Here is a 21457-nt window from a genome sequence, read left to right as displayed (position 1 = left end):
CATGTACTTTTTCACGAAAATCGGCCCGATTATGATCGGTGACCGATCGATCGGCACACCTCTAGTTTAGAGTCTAAACCTTATTTAATAAACTGAATTGAAATATTTCACGCTGAAAAAATACAATATACAGCATATTTTTAATTTACAGCATTCTTTACAGATGACCTCATGCTGAGTCTATTTCATTAAACATATTTTGGACAAAAACCACTTTTTGACAATTCATATAATTTTGCATCTTCGTATGATTTATTTTTTTAATTTCTATTTCCCCAGTCAAGCTGAACAAATGCAGACTTTAGCATCTGTTGTTACTAACTTCCATTTTAAACATGTCACCAATTGTCTCCATTTTCTCATCGCTGTGGAGCTTTTATCTCAATAATGGGCTCCCGTTCTTCTGTTCCCATGGTAACAATTTTTATGATCTTAACAAGACTGCATAAAACAATGTAAAAATCTGCTGAGCAACACCATCAGTGAGATGGGTTTTGGAGTTAGGGGAATGTCATTTGGGACTAAAGGCAGATGCATGATGCGTTGATTTTTGCAGCACCGTTGTCGTCTCGCCTCAGAATCCTTATTTCCAGCATCTGTTCTGCATTCAGCTGATCTTTACCACTACATACAGAATGACTTAAATGCATCAAAACTCAATAATGTGCTGTGGTCGACTGTTAATACCTTCTGTTGCCTCTTTAAAAATAAAGGCAAATTTTTTTTTTACATCAGTTCCATGAGTCATGCTTTGATACATTTTGACTCAGATCCTGTTACTCGGCCTCCGCAGAGCAAAGCAAAGCTTCTGCCTGAGAGGACTGCATTGATACAGATACTAAAAGAAAAGAAAGAAAACATCCTGAGCATAACATTTATTATTGAAATGTTTGTCTAATTTTTAGCGTCCTATTATGATGCTGGAATAAAGAGGACATTTGTTCAAAAGCTCTTTAGACATTTACCAATCAACCAAAACAGAAAGGGAGTTGTGCATGATGTCTGGTTTTGGTCAATAAGTGTGCATGTGGACCATTGACGCTAAAATTGCCCAATGACACAGAATGACAGAATATTAAACTGCAGGCACAGAAAGAAAGAGGCTACAGTCCTGCTGTGAAAGTCAATAAATGGTAAACAATGAAAGAGAATACACATCATTCAAGTGTACAGTACAAGACATTTATTGTGATTCATAAATATCTGAGTTATATATGAAAAGATGGCTGTTGCATTTAAACAATGCATGGAAGTGTTTATAAAACCAGAATGACCACATACAATACACTGCACAGGAGTATCATTAAGGCTTTTTTTTACAGGGTAAACATTCAGAACAATGTGCAAAAACTGCAAGCTGATACCTTCTGACAACATTTGACCCTGTATAACATGTGTCCATGTATGTGTTCATCAATTTTTTCTGCTGTCAGGTCAGACTAAATAAATGCCAAATATCGCTCACGAGGAATATAGTCATAAATAAATGCCAAATATCGCTCACGAGGAATATAGTCATAAATAAATGCCAAATATCGCTCACGAGGAATATAGTCACAACGAGGAATGGACGAGGAAATTTATAAGAGTGGAGTGCTTCAGAGGCATCACTTGTAAGACCTGAGGTGGTTGACAGGAGTTGTTATGCAACACATTTCTTGTAAGAATTGTGAAAATATCCATAATTATAAATGTCCATTTATAAATTATTTAAATTGGTCCATGATTAGAGGAAAACAAAGTGTTTAAAAACCCAACCTTTATCAAGCTGAATAGCAGCAAAAGGCACGTGTGCATGTATGAGAATCAAACCCAACAGCATGTTCTGCTTAAAGGAAAGAGCCACTGCAGAAGAAATGGGCCACATTAGGCTGATATGCACATTTGTTGTTACACTACAAAAAAATAGCTTCCTTTCCAGGATTTATGATTTAAAAAAACAACGGCTGCTGCTGCTGATGATGATGATGTTTAGCTCATGCCAACAGGTTGTGTGTGCTGGAATTACATTTAGAAGAGTTAAACCTGGTTTTGTTCATGCCACAACAGCTGCCGTGTTCCTCCTGCAGCATCTCGTGCAATCTGACCCCTTCATGTTGTGCTCCTGCAAAACTTCAGGTTTAGATCAGCTGTTAACTTATGACTTCATAAAGGCACAAAGTGGACACACTAACAGCAAATGGTTAAAAAGGTTTTGCACACACTCGTCTGAATTCTCCTCCCCCAAATTATTTCAACAACACAGAGGTTTTAAGAACATATAAAAAAAAGAAGACTGTTTTCTAACATAGGTTAGTAGTCTTATTCTGCTTTTCGTAAAAGAGCCAAATCTTCATTTGCAAATTTAAGGGCTTTACCTTCAATGAAACATAATTCCTCTATGCTCCACCACTATTTACATGCTGCATTTTTGATTGGACGGTGCACAGTGTGGTTTTCCATCAGTAAACTTGAGTCGTTCTTGGATTTTGCTGAGGCTAAGCAGCTCTTTGACTGAGGGAGGAGAATTTTCTGTGGAGAAAAGCTTCGACGTGCGGCCATATCTTGTTGGTTTCTGTTCCCGTAAAGCTCTCCAGCACACCTTTACTCCTGGGAAGAGAAAAGTAAACACAAACTCAGAAAAGAGTATTTATAAAAGCTGTCCAAACCCAATGCACACATAATGCAAGCTTTATACTGATAACACAAACAAATCTGCTTGCACAAATGTGGAACTAATATTGTTGAAGGATATTTTAAGGTAATTTTTGTATTTAGTCCACCTGGCATCAATTCAGGTCAACCTCAAATGAACTTGAGCTGTGACAAGAGGATTTCCTGGGAGTTACTCATTTGAATCCTTGAGCCAAAGCACCGCTTTTACAGACAGGTTACACTACAGCAAAATAATCTCATTGTGCAAAGGTATCATTCAGGAGCCAGCATAATTAGAGAGGATCTGGAACAACAATAACATTACAAAAGCTGAATGTTGTCTTTTCTTCCAAGGACAGCATTCTGTTGATGGAACTGAGGATTTTGTCAAGTTGGTAAAGGAAAAAATTGACTGGAAGAAGTCTGGCACTATATGAAGAAAGGATGATCTGTTTGTTCCTCCATCCACAGATTGTAGATAATTTTCAATATTAAACCTGAGTTTCTCAAGGCAAACTGTTTGCAAACTGCCAACAAACAAAAAGAAGAAGAAGAAGAAGAAGAAGAAGAAGAAGAAGAAGAAGAAGAAGAAGAAGAAGAAGAAGGCAGTGCGCTTGGAGGACCAGAATCTTAGAGTCACTTCATGAGAGGAATGATTTAAGTTTACAAATGACCTAGTTTGAGTCTAGAACTAAATCTGTCAGAAAATCTGTGAGGTCAGATGAAGAGGGTTGTGGAGAAAAGATATTCTCACAGTCAGTCTGATAGACCTGGAGAACGGATAAACATTACCAACCCAAATAAAAAATGTTAAAAGTCTGGTTTCTATTCATAATTGTTGTTCAAAAAAATAATGAGTAGTATTTATTCATGGAGTCTTCGACTGACTACAGATGCATGCCACACTTTTCAGATTTCATGTCTTTTAAAAAAAAAAAAACCCGAACTGTTCCTTCCGCATTATGTTGGTTAGCCACATATCATATCTCAATAAAATACACTGAAATATGTGGTTGCCACATTACTGTACACTCATCATGTTTCTGCTTACATGACATGAGGAGGAACAAAATCTGAGCTGAGCTGAGCCACCCCGTCCCGTAGTTCCCTTGGAATGTGATTCTTAGGCAGCTACTCGGTCACTGGGAGTAAAGAGGTCAGGGTTCATCAGCTGTGACCTTTCACCTACATTTATGCATTTTCTTTCCTCGACTACTTGAAGCTCTAATGCTTCCAACCCATCCAGAGATAAAGCTAGAGGATTGTAATTATTCAGATAAAGCAAGCGAAGCATAAATAGACTGTATCCTGGGTGCAATTCTTGAGAGAAATTATTTAAATTGCCATAGTTCATTCAGCCGTTAATAAAGACAAACTTGTTCCTCACTTTCAGTGCTCACATGACTGATCAATGTGTGATCGTTTTTCCAGGATAAGAGGAGCCGATTGTCTCTGGTTCTTCCTTGCTAAACTAAATGCAAATAAACTTAAAAGACTCAAAACCTCGTGGAAGAATCACAAAATCGAAAAGGTAAATGAATATGTTGTGTGGAAATTGTTAAAGCAGTCTGGTGAATTTTGTGTGAACATTAGAAAAGCTTCTTCAATGTAAAGGTAGCTGACAAAGTTAATTGTCAGCAAAAATGCCAGATATTCTTTGCACACGTTTTTTTTTTTTTATATTTTAAAAAAGAAAAAGAAAACTACTGATAAAAATAATAATTGCTACATCATCGATTCTAAACTGAACTATCTGAATTCAGTTTACGTTGCAGCTACCTGTAGAACTCCAGGACGGGTTCTGTCTGGGTTTCATAGGACTTCAGTCTCCGTGTGACCGTCTCCGGTCTGTCGTCATCTCTCTGAACCAGAGGCTCTCCTGTCACATCGTCCAAACCCTGGAGAGAGGACGAGAAACACGGTGGCACTTTATGTACTTATTAATAACAATTAGAGTGAGTTGGGTATATTTGAATAAAGGTGCAAATTGTGGGTGTTGCTGCAATTCATACCTAACATTTCTTATATCTTAGCATAAAGATGTGTAATTAACAATAATAACTTAATAATGAAAATTAACTTATTTGTTTTTAACCACATCATTTATTTATGTAATTATTTACTTGTGATGCCAATAATAATATTAATAAGAGCATAATTATTAAATAATAATTTGCTAATTTAATAAACAAAAATAAATTTTCATTCATTTTTTATTGTTAATGTTTTCAACCATTAAATGATTAATATATTAATATCATGTATTGAATAATTTACCATAATAATAAGCCAGAAATGTTGAGATATAATTTTTTTTATATATGCAGAGAAGGAAAATAAGGGTTCTGAGATCTTACTTTTCCAAGTCTTATTGAGCTAGAATAAGGAGGAAACCACTGCATATTCAGTCTCTTTGACCAAAGTCCTTCTGTAAATATTTCCTTTGCCAAACGGGAGCACTAGAAGCCAATCATGATCCGCATACGTGATGCTGCTCCACAATGAACAGGAAATCTTGACATGTGACCAAGGGACCATAAACTATAAATCATCTATCAGCCTTCAGCTTCTAATTGTGTCTCATTTCTGTTGCTTTCGATCTGAGCCTGAATTTGTTTCTTATTTCCCATTTCAATCAGCTATCTGGAAATCTGTTTTTTGGAGGCGGTGTCTTCTACTTCTCCCATCTGTTATTTCAATCTGTGGCAGCTTCTTCCACTTTTGTTGCTCAAATGCCATTTCACACCGTAATGTTTTTTTTGTTTTGTTTTGGGGTTTTTTTAAAAAGCAGAAGCACTAATTAGAGGCAGACCCCTGATTTTGTCATGCATCATAATATCATCTCTAGCACTCATACTGCCTCTAGAAAAAAAAAAAAAAAAAAAAAACTATTTAGACCATATGTCCAAATTTGAAAATTACAGCTTTTTACAGAGGGTTCAATGCATCGAGCAATAATTAAGCAGTCATTACTGGCACCCATGGTAAAGATAAGAAAAAAAAAAACATATTATGAATGGAATTGTATAAGCTTCCATAAAAGTTCTAGAAAAAAAAATTAAGTCAATTCAGTGGATATTTTTTAAATAATAATAATAAAAAATAAAACACCATAGACGTTACCTTTTTCAGCCAGTCTTCAAAATGGGAAAGACAAATGAACATCTGAATTCAGTTGTAGCCTTACTATTTTCTACAGTCAGAGCAATAATTAACCAGCTCAAAAAACTTGAACTGGCTTAACAAAGACACACTTATATTTGACAAGGTGGGGGAGGGGAACGTTCACCAAGTTTACATGACAACCATTTCCTTCAAGTCTCCAATTGTTTCCCTGGGGTGATGTTTTTTTTTTTGTTTTGTTTTTTTTTTACGAGCTTACCATCCCTTCATGTCTCATTGGATCGCTGGAAAGTAGAGGCATGTGTTTTGCTGTTCTTTTTTCCTCTCCGTATTTTACAGTCAAGCTTTTAACAAGGTCAGATTAAGTTGCCATGGCAGCTGGAACCTGCTGAACCATTTGTCACTCTCCTCTCTCTGCTCCCACCTTTATTCCACTTTATGTTGTTTTGGGTCAACACTGCTCCTGGTCAGAAATCAATGTTTGTTCAGTCTGCCTCTGGGAATAATTTCCCACAGATCCGAAAGGAGCTTTTCTCAGAAATGACTCTACTTTTCTCATATTTGGACATAAAATGTTTTTCCCCTTGGTCATTTTTATTAATTGTGGAGCGAAAATCATATGACAGAGAGGGGATACTTACAGGAACTTTCGGTGGGTTGAAATCCGTATTATAGACTCTGCCGCTGGGGATGTGAGTCCAACGAGAGGTCAGCCTTTCTTTGATGGTCTGGAAAGGGACATCCAGGTTGATGACTGTATCTAAAGAGAAGGCATTATCGAGAGCCTCCGCCTGGGACACAGTCCGAGGAAATCCTGGGAATAAAAGACAGATGAACAGACGTGAGGAAGGCAAGCGAACCGAGGGGGGGGGGACAAAAAACAAAATCTCCATACAGATAAGTTACAATAAGGCAGCGGCTCTCTTGAGTGGTTTATCAATAACTAGAAATAACCGATGGTGGCTTGCTTCACACAGGTCGTGTGATCTCAAACAGCCAATGCCGATAACCTGTTCCCCCTGCTATCGTTTCCAAGAAAAGAAGCGAACGAAACAGACAAGCGAGGCCTTGTACCGTCAAGCAGCCAGCCGCTGTTGTCTATCTTCCTCAGGTCATTCAGGATGAGACGGGAAATGATGTCGTCAGGCACCAGCTGTCCCTGATCGATGCAGGACTTCATCAACAGGCCGAGCTCTGACAATGAAGATGGAGATTTGCGTGTTAGAGAATGCTCTCTTTTCTTTTCGTGGCTTTTTTTTTTTTTTTAATCAATCTCAAAGCTTATTTAAATTCTTTGCAAGGACCTGGAAAAAGTATTCTATCATTTGATAACACGTTTTCCCACCTTTTGTCACATTTTAAATCTGTAATTAGTTTTACAATTCAGACCTCTTTCTTCTGATAATTAACATCAAGAGTCACTTCTTAAGTGGAGCCCACCTGGATCTACTTTTCTCATGGGAAATGTTTTCACTTATAATTTAGTTATGGCGACTTAGCTTTAAATAAACAGTTTTAAATTGTTTCACAATTCACAGATTTTTCATGTCACAATTTTACTCCGTACCACTATTAAATCTAAACAGATATTTTTTACAGTATAAAGTACAGATGCACTTTGAAGTCCTCAGAGAGAACATAAGTGAACAGACAGATACATGTTTAAAGCAAGTTTAGTTTATCAAATGATATATCCAGCTTTGAAAATTTGACGAGCACAGCAACAGAAAATGGTGGGGGGCAGCATCATGCTAAGGGATAGATTTCTTCCCAATGGTTAGTGAAGCTAGTCGGAGCTTACGGGAGGATTAATGGAGCTAAATACAGAACAGCCCTGAAAGAAAACCAGAGCCTGCAGAAATGGAGATGGTTCACTGTCCAGCAGGGTGATGACTCGAAAATACCACAAAGGTACAAGGAAATGATTTGTATCAAGGCATATTTATGTGACTGAATGATCCAGTTGAAGTCGAGACATAAATTATGCACTAATTTATCTTGCTCTGTCACATATAACTCAATAAGATTAAAGGTTATGGTTGCAGGTGGTTTTGGCATCAGAAGCTGCTGGTTTCCAACAAATATGAAAGGCATTAAAGTCACACAGGCCAGTGGAAATTGTTATTTTTTTAAAAAAAACCTCTTCTCAATATAGCTAATACAGAGATCACAACTCAATTCCAAGGCACACAAACGGACAGCTGTTACTATTTTCAGCTGCTAAGGAGAAGAAAGCTCCTAAACGTTTTTTTCAATTGAAGCTTCAGACCACAAACAACCAGCCGTTAATCTGGCTCCTCAAAACCTTGTCAAAACAAACAGCAGCCATATGGTCCTTTGACCAGGATTTAATTTAGTAATTGATGACTTCAGACCAGTCAACGGCTTTAGGAGACATTACCATGGTTGGTAATATGACTTAAAGCTCTTCACAAGAACAGCTGAGGTTTGGATTTATGGCTTCAAACCCTATGCTGAAAAACGTTCCTGCATTTTCACCAAAAAAAAAAAAAAAAAAAAAGAGAGAGAGCATCTCTACATCTTTTAAATGCAGAGGTTAAACTGCATTTAAAAGATGGATTTGTGTTGCAGCCAGTTGGCACAGATGATATTTCACCACACCAGTGTAGGAGAGAATAAAGTGGATCGAATGACACCAAATTATGGTTGAAAACGCTGGAAAACAATGATTGGAGTATGGCTTCACAACAAGAAAAGTGCACATTACACAACTCAAAGAGCACAAGCAAAGACGTTACTTAAAGTCTGCAAACAGAAAAAAGATACAGAATTCAGGAGAGTCAGAAATTCACAAATTTCTATTTTGAAAAAGCAAAACAGTCCAAAGCACATGGCTACAAGCTGTAATTTGTTTTGACTGGTATAACAGATGGACAAAATTATTTATTAATGACTCAAAGAAATAATGATCAGTGAGTGACATGATTGTTTATGTCTTCATTAATAAGATTGCATACAATTATTTTTAAGTGATTTGCAAAAGTGTCTCTTTTCTACATTTTTTTATTTTTATTTTTTACCATATATCCATAAACATGAATATATGGTCTTGCCAACTGTTGTCGCTCTAGCTGCGTGTATAAGATCACTCTCCTCCAGAAAGGTTCAACATTCTCAAGTTGTTTAGTAACAGCTTTTCTCCCGGTATTTCCAGTATTTAGCTTTGTTCACCTTCCCATTTAACCACCTTCCTTTTCTGGCACGATCCACGTTTCACAGTAGAGACGGTGTCTCTACAGTGTTACTTTTCCACCACAAATAGCGTTTTTCAATAGTTACAATGGCTGCTTCTCTGATCAACGCTCTCCTTGCCCACCCTCTCAGATCAGGTGGACGGCCATGTCTTCCTGTGCTTGGATTTGTGCCACAGTCTTCCCATTTTAGGGTGATGGATTGAGCGGTCCCCTGGGAAAAGCTCAAAACGTATGACATTGTTCTATAACCTAATCCTACCTTAAATCTCTCTGCAGCTTTATCGCCGAGCTGTCTGGTGTGTTCTCTGGTCTGCACGGAGCTGCTTGTTCACTGATCTCCTCTTGCAAACCTCTTTACACAACAGCAGCATTTCTACTGAGATGACTCGTTTTACTATGAGTCTTTTGATTGCAATTTAGTTGCACTGGATTTTTTTAAAGAGGTTTTTACATTAAATATGAATAATTATATTAAAATATTCTAAAACAATGTTTTTACTTTTAAGTTTGTATTGCATAAAAACCAAATAACAAGAGGACATTTGAAAGTGCAAAGGCTGTGAATAGTTTTGCAAGGTGCGAAGAAAAGAAAAAAGAAAAAAAAACAAAGCAATGAGAATGAAGGACACTGGGAAGGTGAAACCACTTTTTTTCTGTCATTTTCACTCGAGGAGCTCAGAATCCAACTGAAGGAAGTCATTTTCTCACAAGTCTTGCTGAAACTTCCTGACTCTGCTTCCGACGTGAGCATGAAGCAGTGCAAAAGGTCAGACTTGACGATCGTCACAACAGAAACTCCTGAAGGTTGTTTTCTCTCGGCTTTAAGGAAACAGGTCAACGACCTGCACAATATATGTCTTTTTAATATCAGTGGCATTGATGCAAGACTTTCTCTACTGTAATGGAAAGAGTTAGTTCTAGGAAAAGTCTCAAACCAAATTTGCATTTCTCTGAGAATGATTAATGAGACCCTGTAGAACAATCAGGCTGGCAAAAGCTCAGCAGTTAAAGTCAGACGACTGGAGAGCAAAATTCAATCAGCCACTATTACTACTTATTTAATGAAACTAAATATCAAAGTTTGGTTTACTCAACAGAAACAATCCTGCAATACATAAATGAGGACTGACTAAATTTAACCCTTAAACTTAATGCATTTTTGCAGAGTCGACATATGTCTGCAATGGCCTGCATCAGCAGTTTTTAAACTTTAAGCTGCAAAACTTAAGACAGACTGGAAAACTGGGGGAAAGGGGGGCTAAAATGCACCATTTGAAATTTGCAGAAGACTCCTGATTCAGTGCAGATATGACATCTTCTCTGCTCTGATAACGATTTCTCTGTCGTGCAGCTGTTATAGAAAGCTTCTTTATCACCAATCCTCCTTCCCAGGGAACAAAAGTTCACAGTTAACACTTATCTTTACAGCTCTTTTTTTATGTTCCTCCAAGGTGAATTTAAGAAGAAGCGACCGCCTTTCAAAGTTCAGGTATTTGGTGTGTTTGTAGTACAAACATAAGAAGGACACCTTCATTACACTTACAAACCTGTTTGACTTTAGATTAACAGGGGGGAAAAACTGTTTTATGCCACTGATCTGTGGTATGTAGCAGCAAGATAAGAAATATATACGGGCGGTGCTCTTATCACAGCGTGCAGAACACAAATGTCTGTATTCCACAAAATTAAAATACAAGGAAAAGTACAGCAGAAAGTACATTGGGTTTGGAAATCCTATTCCAGCTTAAAGATAAATATGCTTGTGATTTTAACTTACCTGTTTTATCCTGGATATTGGCTCTTAAAATGTCCCCACTAGACATGTGTTGCAGTCCAAAACTTTTGATAATGCGCGCAGACATCGTTCCCTTCCCCGATCCAGGAGGTCCCATGATGACAGCACGGATCACTCTCTGCAGAACCATAGTTCCCAACAAAACTGCAGCAGGATTCTGAGGAAAAACTCCCGTGTGGACTGCTCCAACCAGTAGTTTCTTACAAACTACGCAACAATGGGGCGAGTCTTAAAGCAGACGGTGTCAACCCTCTCTCTTTTCCTTGAGCTCCGCTTAAGCTAAGAGGAAGAGGAGGAGGAAGGGAAAGAGGAGGAGAAAGAAGACGAGAGCCAGCTCAGCCCGCAGAGGCAGATGGAGATCTGCTCAGAAGGACGACGCGCATCGTGCAGGAAGTCAATTTTTCCCACTCAGCGTGTGCAGAAACTGTCCGTGTCACTGCATTTGCTTTAATGGCGATCCATTTATTGTATAATGCGGTTATATAATTGGTCTGCCCGGTAAAAGCTCTTTTTGGGAAGGAAACGTTGACTAATCCCTTCAAATCCTCGATGCCTTTGATCGGACAGAACTGCAGCTTTGGAAGGAGGTTGCACTAAAAAGTCCACTTGTTAAATCCCATTCATAAGAATTATTGTTGAATAAAATATAAAAGTGCTGCTTAAGCATTTGTTTTGCATTGAACGCCTTAAAAATATTGTTCTAGCCACGCCCATTCAAATTTAATGAATGGTTAATCGAGACAGCCTAGTAACTCGGTGGCGGGTGCGCTCCTTTACAGTCATCCGGGGGATGGCCCGGGCAGAAGTAATGATGAAGTGGAGTGGGAAGGGTCTTCTTCTTAAAGGGATAGTTCATCGTTGTTAAAATTAGGTCCTAGTAAAAGGTTAACATGTTCGAAATATGCAACTGTGTAACTCTACATTCATCACATCAAGCCGAAGCTTTCCCCCACTAGTGACAGGAGCTGAAAAAAAAAGAAAAATTAACTTTATCTGAGAACTACTCCAAACCTCAAAAATATCACAGCAGTTGATGCGAGAAAGGTCAGATTTTAAATGATATGGACCCATAGGCTGCAGCAAGTTTTGGTGAAATATCCACAAAGGACAAAAAAGTTATCAATGCAATTTACAGTATATAGTTCTACAAATTGGTGTTTAATAATTGATGAATGGTAAATTATGTCCCTGGCCAGTAGCTCTATGTTGTCCCCAAATTATTTTACAAAAACTTTATAATTTTCAAATTGTTAAGTCGTATTTATATTAATAAAAATAAAAATAAATAATACAACTCATCTGATGAGTCTATGAGTTTTATAAAGTGCAACGTTAACAAATCACACATTTCATATAAAAAAATCCCTTTAAGCCATTTTTAAGGTGTGGCCCATGATGCAAGCACTATTTTTGTTTTCCCTTTAAAATACAGTCTCTTTTCCTTTGTTTATACACAGAGGTCAATTGTGGAGGTGCATCACCAATGATACACATGCAGAGATCAGAATGTCATTAATTTCTGGTCAGATCTATTATGAAAGTAATGTTCTGTACAAAGCAAAGGAAATGTGTGTAGTTTGATTAAAAACAATTTCTTGAATTTTTTTGTGCTTTTTTTTTACTTTACTGTGTGTAGTTACCCTGACCTCAAATCTTCTCAAGACAGTTTAAATGTTCATAAAATAGTGTTTGCAGAAAGTACTTTTGAACATTTGTTGTTGTTTAAGATGGTAGAAATCTGCACCCACTTAAGATAACTTTTTTTTTTTTTTTTAACAGGAAACCGAAGTTGTATTGCGAATCGTCAGTGGGGTTGAGCGCAATGTCACAGTTCTTTTGGCCAAGAACTAAATCGATGCTCTTCCCTTTCAACATCTATATCACATTGATTTGTTAAACATTAACTATTCTATTTATTTACTCTGTAGTAAATAAATAAGTTTACTCTGTAGTAAATAAATAAAATAGACAATTTAATCATCGGTTATGAAACCTTTAAAAACATTTAAATTAATTTAAATAAAAAACATAAATAAACAAAAATCAATTCTGGCGTTGTACTGGCAATTCAAAATGATATTGTACCAACAATATAACAAAAATTCTTTCTTCAGAATAAAGACACACGATTTTTTAAATATATATTTTACAGTTAATCTGTATCTTTTCAGAATTTTCCTGTTCAACCCAAACCCAAATTAAACTTTCTTAAATAACAAGCTGAGAAAAAAAAAATACAAACTGACACTGAATAATTAGTTTTTTTTAAATAGCCCTTTACCAATCCATGAACCATAAGCTAACTTCAGCACCGTGTTGTTGTACTGCGTTTTACCCTCCTGTCTTGCCGTACTCCCCCCTCTTTCTAACGTCTCCCTTGCACAAACACACGTGGATTTTTACCTACGCCAGTAACCATCAACAATAACATGGCAAGCCACGGACTGACCTACGACGGATGCAATTTCTTCAGACAGCGACTGGTTCTGTCGACTCTCAGCGGGAAGAATGTTAAAATAAAAAATATCCGCTCCAGAGACGACGAGCCGGGGCTTCGCGGTGAGTTACAGCCCTGCTGTTAGCTCGCAGGCTAACGGGCTAGCTGCTACGCAGTTGGGAGTGTGTGTTTATAACAGGCAGTCAGAGATGGGAAATGATGGGATTCTTAAGTGAATTATATAAAACTGTGGTCAATATTATTACAACCTTTCAAACATATTTTTCGTCACATTTTTAACGTTATTGTATATAAATATTAGTAAAATTTTACATTGCTTAAATAAAAATAGCATTACATTAAGAAATCCCTAATTTGTTAGAAGAAAAAAAAAAACTTTTTACGTGGGTTACTCTGTTAAACATAACTTTGTCATATTAACCCCCTAATTGGTCGTTTACTTTGCTCTTGTAGTGCAATTTTCTGTTTATTTGTTCTAGATTTTGAAGCCAGTTTCATCAGACTTCTCGACAAAGTGACCAATGGCTCCAGAATCGAGATTAATCAAACGGGTAAGTATTAAAATACGTGCTGGTACTGATACTTATTACATCTGAGACCCAACAAGAACCAGACTCTCATAAATGGAGAGCACCAGACAAAAAAAAAATCAGCTTTGTTCTGTGTTTTTTGTAGTCACATATCTTTATATGTCAAACATTTGTTTTTACTCTGTTCTTACTGTTAACAAATAAAGAAATTCATAAGAGAATACTATTTTATTTATGTTTTTCTGCGCAGTTTTTTTTTCTTGTATGAATTACGAATATAATGTAAAAGCTCTCCTTTGCTTATACTTCTTGTCTTCTGCAAAGTTTAAGTTTTTGCTAACTGGTTGCCAATACATTCAGTGATGTTTTTTTTTTGCTTTCTCCACCAGGTACTGTGTTATTCTACCAGCCTGGCCTGCTGTATGGAGGCCCTGTGGAACATGACTGTAACCCCCAGCGTTCAGTAGGATACTACCTGGAGGCTTTGCTCATGCTGGCGCCTTTCATGAAAACTCCTCTTAAGGCAACGCTTAAGGGCGTCACAAATGATCCTACTGACCCAACGGTATGCTTAAACATGGATGAAGGTTTTTGTACGCCTTTTTAATCATATTATTAGAGTTCCTGTGCAGTATGAAAAATTAAAGTAACATGGTAGGAGTTTGGTTTCTTTGTTTTTCTGGTCTGGAAAAAGCAGAGATTAACAATTGAAAATATTGGAATTTCCCCATTTTATTCCTTGTACCATGATGTTTAAATGTGCGTCTTTCATCTTTATGCCTTGTGCTTGTAGACATGTCAGCTTCTTGAAGATAAAGGAGTCCTATACTGCATCATCTTATCGATGTTATGATCTATGTTTTTATTTTAATTATGTAAAGCACTTTGAAATGCCTTGCTGCTGAAATGTGCTATACAAATAAAATTTGATTGATTGATTGATTTATCTAATTGCTCTGTATATTGCAGGTCGACTTGTTGAAGTCCACAGCTCTCCCTCTGATGAAGAAGTTTGGAATCGATGGAGAGGCCTTTGAAATAAAGGTAAGGACTTTAGATAATGCAGTAGCAGGAACAGGATGGCATCTTTCGGAGGAAATGCGTTTGGATGTGAAGCAGAAACCTGTGCTCAAGCTTTTTCTCACTCTCTGCCTGCTGCTACTCCCTCAGGTGGTGAAGAGGGGTATGGCGCCTGGCGGAGGAGGGGAAGTAGTTTTTACATGTCCTGTCCGCAAAACCATCAAGCCAGTCCAGCTGACCGAGCCGGGAAAGATCAAGAGAATCAGAGGAGTGGCGTATCCTTCTCAAGCTTATTTTACTTATCTATCTTTTATTATTTATGGATAAAACATGTTTCACACTACAAATGAAATACATTTGCAAAAGTTACATACATATGTGAGTAGTTGCCAGGAAAAATATTATTCAAGTGGTAAATTAGTTCTATGGCTTATTTTTTGTAGCTAAACACAATGGTCATGATGCACAAGAGTGTTTTTCACTGCTACATTAACGTAAAACTACGTTTATTGAGATAACAGAAATTATTTGTCTCGTTTTTCGTCTTTTTAATTATGATTAAAATGTCAGTTTTGGATTTGAACAATTAAAGCATAAACTTACTAAACTTCTCCTCAGAGCCCTTTGACCTTCTACACTCAGATATTCGGTCCGAGTTTCTCCTCAGATGGGAAACCGGATTGTGGAGTCGGCAAGGAGCGTCCTAAACCAGTTCCTCCCTGACATTTACATTTACACAGACCACATGAAAGGAACCAACTCTGGCAAGTAAGTCTCGGTCAGTGCAGCTTACCAAAATGCAATTTCTCCTTCTCTCAACCTTCTGTTTTGGAGAGGATGTAATTTGTTTTCACAACTGCAGGTCTCCAGGATTTGGTCTGACGTTGGTGGCAGAAACGCTGAACGGCTGCTTTCTCAGTGCGGAGATGTCATCCACGCCACAGGGACAAGGAGAGCCTGTCCTGCCTGAAGACCTTGGGAGAAATTGTGCCAAATTGCTCTTGGAAGAGGTGTACCGGGTATGATTTTGTTGCATACTCTCGTATTTTCATATTGAACATGAGCCCTCAGTTATTTTAAAGTGGTTTGTCTTTAAGAAGGAAAAAGGTAAGTCCCCCCGACCCCCAAAATTAAACAATTTTCAAAGTAAACACATTCCTTAATCTAAAAACTATATAACTGCATGGTAGACATTCAACAGTTTGGATAATAACTTCAACCAAATTTATTAGTATTTAGTTTTAGAAAGTTTTCCAAAATAAAAACTCTTCACATAGGAAGTTCAAGTTCACAGTACATGTTGCCCGTGCTACATAGTGTACAATAGTATTATGATTGTGCTGAATCACCAACAGTCATGTTCTGGTTCATCGTCTCGGCGCACACGGTTACCAAAAAACCTTCAGTGAACAAGCATCTCATTCCGTTGAGCATCTTTGCTCCTAGGGTTGTTTCCTGATTTGACTCAAAACAGGTTTTCTTTGTGCTTCTTTCTATTTGTATATAGACAAAACCTACAGGAAGAGCAGCTCTCTAATATAACTGAGGTATATTATGAAAGTAGAAAAGCCCTGTTCTCATAACATCTGACTATAATTAAAATGCTAAAATTTTGTGAAACATCGGTCGATGCCTTTACAATTTGAAATTCTTACTATTGCTTTTCTGTCCTGGAATACTGAAGCTGAAAACTCTCTGCTTGCTAACAGAGAGTTAGCAATCTCACAAATATAACAAATAAATAATTAACAATATGAATAAACATAATATAAACTAAACAATTATAAATAATTTGCCTCCTTTCTTACTTTGACAGCTGAAATACAAATTGCATTGGGAATACCAGACATACATGAGCTGAACACATTAAACTCTCTTCGTGCAACATTTGCTGCCTTTGTTTGCCCACATTCTCTGGTAATGACTTGTCTGCAGATCAGCTGAGAAACTGTTTTGCAGCATCTGTGCCTCTTTTCCTAAACTTTATTATGATGGTAGCTCACAAAATGTTCTTGTATGTAGAGGAAGATTAAGTCTTGATTCCAAAAAGTTCTTGCCCAGCAGAACATTCTCCAAAGCTTTGCACTTTCTACACAACGCTGCCTTCTTCCTGCAGTGTGTCTTGGTTTGATGTGAGGGGTGATGTCTGAATAGACTCTCTGCAATGTCCTGTGTATTTTGATGCCTTTCTCTTTAACGCAGCTTCAGCAATTTAATCAATTTGAGCTATCATTGCTCATCTGTTGGATTGTCAACCTCTTTCTCCTCAAATGCAACAATGAGCCTTGGGCATAATGTTTTGCCTGATAGAATGGGCAGTAAGATTGGAGGACATTTACTTGCACAATATCAGAATTTCTCCCCGCCCCCGTTTCAACACAATAACATATTTCTGAACTATTACTGATTTACTGTATTTTCCTGACATTTTTTTGCTTATACAAATAAGTTAAAATATCACTCCAGTTCATCTGTCCATGTTCGCTCCAGCTCATGTTGAGCTTTTCTTGTGGCTGCAGTTGGAAAGGTTTAATCCTTGGTCCGTGCCCGTCAGTATTAATCACCATTTAAGTTAACACATCAGTCAGAAATTGAGATATGAAGAGGAAAGAAAATACATCGTGGGACCAGCCAGAATTTGAGAAAAAAAAAAAAACTGCAACTGGTCTGGAAAATGTAATATATGTTATGAATGCATTCATTTTAAATGGATTAATTAATTTATAGGAGGCCTGCCTGTGAGCTTGATGAGAGAAGCTGAAGTTTGCTCAAAGATGCTTGAAAACCCAGGAATTCTCAACTCGAGATAAAAGAAAGAAATGTGAGGTGGAATGTCTTTCCACCTGCGTGTTTGTACTGCGCTGACCACTGATGGAGATAACTTGCTTGTTAACCGTATACACGCACACAGATCACCTCGCTTGGCGACGGGTAAAACAGGCAGCTTCCACCGAAGCGTTTACAATGAGATTCTGTGTCTTCGGCGTTCCTCCAACACGGCTGCAAGACTTGGGCCTCTCTCATCGGAGCCATGTGAGTCCAGTTAGCTGGTCAGGGTAGCGCTGATTAACTCTGAAAGAGGAATATTGTTGAGGTCTCCTCTTAACTCCAAGCGACAGAATGCAGAGCAAACCAGTTTCTCTTTGCTGCCTTCTGGAGCGGTAAGTTTAGAAATGTTTCCCGTTTTGAAAAAGGCTAAAGCTGCTGGAAGAAATTTACATTTCACAGTTGAATGTTTTGTTTTGTATTATTCCCACAAGGTTAGCGAGGAAAATGAGCAACAGAGAGGATGTCGGTAAAAGTTGGTGAAATTCTTATTGGAAAGTTTGTTTTGAAATTTGAGGAACATTTTCAGGTTTGTATTTAGGGGCATGCATGGGCGTCCTGCATGTTTCTGTTTGTTTTATGGTTAATGAGTACAGTCAGCTAGTAGTGGACTGTCCAAACACTGTGGACAACTTGTTTTCTAAGGCAACGTCAACATTCAACAGGAGCTGATGTAAGTGTTGCACTCTATTAGATCTCGACTCGTAGTGTGAGGAATCTTATTGTTTTAGATCTGCTTCTTTATTACTCTGCATAGTCTTTGTGTGCTTAACATTTATGTTTTATTTTAACATAAAGCCAGCAAATTGTGAAGTTCGCATTAGCAAACAAGCTTTTGGTTTTAACCTATTGCAGTCATTTCTGCTCACCAATCAAATATTAACACCAGATTTACACGTTTGATTTATGCCTCTGCATATTTGGATGTCAGCCATATTGTTTTGGTCTCTGCATTTAAATGTTAGGGTTTTTATTTCCTGTGTCTGTTGAGGAAATGGGTCACATGTCGCTCTGAGGATTTAAGGGACTTTTCCATAAATCACTTTCTGGAGGCTGTTGGGCTCCTGGGACATTTGACCACATCCGAAAGGCAGGCGGGGTGTGAAAGTGGCAGTTATCCATTCAAGTGTTGCATCTTGTTTCTTAGTTTGCTCAGCAGTTAGATGCAGATGCACAGCCTTCCCAGGAATTATGTATTTTGTTCCAGGTGAAAAGGGTAAGCTTTTTAGCCACTATCACTTTTTTAAGCTCACAGTTAATCTTTAGCAAAAGGCTAAACATTTATTTTTTTTGCAGTTTTGCAGTTAAACCCATCTTTCTGTCAAAATGATGGAAGCCGTGGTGCATGGGTTTCAAGTTTGCTGATGAATTCAGTTAAAACTTTGGCCTTGACGACAATGTTAAACTGTGTAGTCATCCTTCCACAATGTTTTCAGTGTTGCGATTACATAATCAAATCATAACTCTGCTGACAAGCTGTCACGATGCCACAGGGACTGGATGACTGGGCCAAAAACGCTCCTCCAAAAAACGGATGCACACAGCACCAAACATTTGGAGTAATGCTAAAAGCTGCATGGCAGCAGGACGAACTCAGTTTAGAAAATCCACCAGGGTGTGTCCAGCTGTGTACGACCCTCTGCTTGTGGATTGAAAATTCAAAACTTTGGCACAGCTCTTGGTGACTCACTGTGGCATGTATTGACTTGAATGCACAGAGTGGATCGTCTGTCTGATAAATGTCTCATGTGCTCAAGATGTGGAGCAAAGGGGAAAATTACACATCTAACAGTAACAGGACACAGCCTTAAAAGTGTATTGTTAGAAAATGAGTTGCTAAAGATTTTTTTACTCCTTTACAGGATCCATTTCTTTCTAAATATCTCCACCTCTATGATGTACTTTGCTGTTTTTCAGTGTTAAAAAAAATAGCTTTTTTTTCTTTTTCTGTTCCCTGTAGGGCGGCTGCGTGGATTCATCCAATCAGAGCCTGGCGCTGCTCTTGATGACCCTTGGCCAACAGGATGTGTCAAAGGTTCTGCTCGGACCCCTCTCGCCATACACGTAAGCAGCTGTCATCCAGTACTTTAAAACTTGTGTACATGAAAAGCCTCAATTTCCCAACCCTTTTTACCGTGACGATAGAACCTCTGTTCTGCCGGTAGTTACTTTTCTACTTGATCTGGTTTGGTAGCTAAACTCTAAAAATAAAAAATTCACACTTTTCACTGCAGTTATTGCTGTAGGTCCTTTGGGGTACGTCTCTACCACCTTTACAGATCTAGAAACTCAAAGTTGATTCATTGTACTTTGCAGATTCAAGGGACTGTTTCTGAAAATCAGTTTTGAAGTCTTGCCACAGATTCTCAGTTGGATTTAGGACTGAACTTTGACTGGGCCACTCTGACATAAAAACATCCACGTATTTACCATTTCGTCATAGCTCTGGCTCTTAATTTTAGTGTTGTTGTCCTGCTGGAAAGTAAAAACTCCGCCCTTTAATTCTGCAGCAGATTCTAACAGTTTTCTTGGCGAACTTCTCTGTATCAACACTGATCAGATGTCGCCATCTACAAATGTTTCTGTAAGAATAGTATGTTAAGCGTGATGAGCAGTGTTACAGAGCCTCTTGCATGAATTATCTGTGAACTGCAGTTGTGCCATAGACTTTCCATTTTTTTTAGATGGACAAATACGTTCTTTAGGATATTGTTTTGTAGCCTAACGTTTCCACTACTTCATCCTTGAATGGTTGTTTGTTCACTAATGTTTTACAACAAAGCTTTGAGGTCTTCGTAGAAGTGAGATTTCATAACAAACAGGAGGATAATTTAAAGGTTCTGCGGCTGGATTTTATTCAAGGGCGCCAGAGTAGAGGCAAATACAAACTATATTTTTCAAGTTTTACTACAGATAAGCTTGTGAAGCACTGCAATGTTGGTGTGTCACATAAATTTGTAGTAAAAATATATTATAGTTTGTGGTCATAATGCGACAAAATGGGGAAAGTGTCCAAGGGGTATTAATACTTTTCCAACGTCTTTTTAATCTTTGTAACAAATGACTGACTTAATATTTAAAGAGTGATCTGTGAAGTTTTATGTTTCAAAATTAAGTTTAAATTCACATATAACATGGTAACAATTGATTTAAATTAAATGAGAGGATGAACTAAAGCAGAGTTCAAACTGAATTCCTCTTCCAGTCTTCATAAGGAGCGAACTATGAACTGTCCATTTTCAGCTATCATGGTACCGGTGCTGTGTTCCTCTCAAGTACAGTACTATGATAACTGAAGATTGGCAGTGCCATCACAAAACACTCAACATTTTACTCAGGTAAGGTTGAAAACTGATTGTAAAGGTATCGTTTTTTTTATTTTTCTGAGAATACTTTTGTTTGTTTCAGTGTTTAGCTGTAAAAAGTTGGATTTAATACACAAGAAATAATGATGCAATTGTTTGGGGCAGAGTTGAAAAACAAAACTGAACTGTCCTCCGTTTCTCTCCAGGATCGAGTTCCTGAGGCACATCAGAGATTTCTTCCAAATTATGTTCAAGATCGAAGTCCAGATGCCTTTAGACGATGAGCGGAAAGGTGGAGATAAAGTTCTGATGACCTGTGTCGGGGTCGGCTATAGTAATATAAACAAAACTGTTAAATAAAATATTTTTTATGCATACATTTTATATATATATATGTTAACTTGTGCATTTGTTTTATTCATTTTTTTCAGCCTAAAATTTTATTGGATTATTTTTTATTTCTATGAACAAAGCTATGAATGGAGTGTTTTTTTCTGATGAGGAAAGAAGGCACTCATAACAAAATGCCACTGCAGTACAGCACCAATACA

The 21457-nt window shown here is 37.6% G+C and overlaps 2 protein-coding genes across 2 annotated transcripts; one reads left to right on the top strand and one right to left on the bottom strand.

Annotated features, from left to right (window-relative positions):
• Window positions 1-2034: 2034 nt before the first annotated feature.
• ak3 (adenylate kinase 3) lies at window positions 2035-11530 on the bottom strand. Its single transcript, XM_007566265.2, has 5 exons — window positions 10750-11530; window positions 6832-6951; window positions 6399-6571; window positions 4414-4532; window positions 2035-2589 (listed from the first exon to the last, which is right to left on the bottom strand). Exons 1-5 carry the CDS (start codon window positions 10895-10897, stop codon window positions 2478-2480), a joined length of 672 nt encoding a protein of 223 aa, XP_007566327.1. The 5' UTR covers window positions 10898-11530; the 3' UTR covers window positions 2035-2477.
• A 1576-nt stretch (window positions 11531-13106) lies between these two features.
• On the top strand, window positions 13107-21296 carry rcl1 (RNA terminal phosphate cyclase-like 1). Its single transcript, XM_007566252.2, has 9 exons — window positions 13107-13326; window positions 13705-13776; window positions 14145-14320; window positions 14725-14799; window positions 14926-15050; window positions 15418-15543; window positions 15638-15794; window positions 19562-19665; window positions 21113-21296. The coding sequence occupies exons 1-9, from the start codon at window positions 13197-13199 to the stop codon at window positions 21264-21266; spliced, it is 1119 nt and encodes a 372-aa protein (XP_007566314.1). The 5' UTR covers window positions 13107-13196; the 3' UTR covers window positions 21267-21296.
• Window positions 21297-21457: the final 161 nt, after the last annotated feature.

The sequence above is a fragment of the Poecilia formosa genome, unplaced genomic scaffold (genome assembly GCF_000485575.1).
Source record: "Poecilia formosa unplaced genomic scaffold, Poecilia_formosa-5.1.2 Scaffold6, whole genome shotgun sequence".
NCBI lineage: Eukaryota > Metazoa > Chordata > Actinopteri > Cyprinodontiformes > Poeciliidae > Poecilia > Poecilia formosa.
Note: the sequence above shows the minus strand (reverse complement) of the source record. Positions and strands in the feature narration are given on the sequence as shown.

Bases quoted from the DNA above. Each gene is read 5' to 3' on its own strand.
- rcl1 (XM_007566252.2), top strand. From the start codon at position 13,197: ATGGCAAGCCACGGACTGACCTACGACGGATGCAATTTCTTCAGACAG. The intron at 15,051-15,417 runs GTATCCTTCTCA...TTCTACACTCAG, and splicing joins AAGAGAATCAGAGGAGTGGC to ATATTCGGTCCGAGTTTCTC. The intron at 19,666-21,112 runs GTAAGCAGCTGT...GTTTCTCTCCAG, and splicing joins GGACCCCTCTCGCCATACAC to GATCGAGTTCCTGAGGCACA.
- ak3 (XM_007566265.2), bottom strand. From the start codon at position 10,897: ATGGTTCTGCAGAGAGTGATCCGTGCTGTCATCATGGGACCTCCTGGA. The intron at 6,572-6,831 runs GTACAAGGCCTC...TTTTATTCCCAG, and splicing joins CAGCGGCTGGCTGCTTGACG to GATTTCCTCGGACTGTGTCC. The intron at 2,590-4,413 runs GTAGCTGCAACG...TTCTCTTCCCAG, and splicing joins CCCGTCCTGGAGTTCTACAG to GAGTAAAGGTGTGCTGGAGA.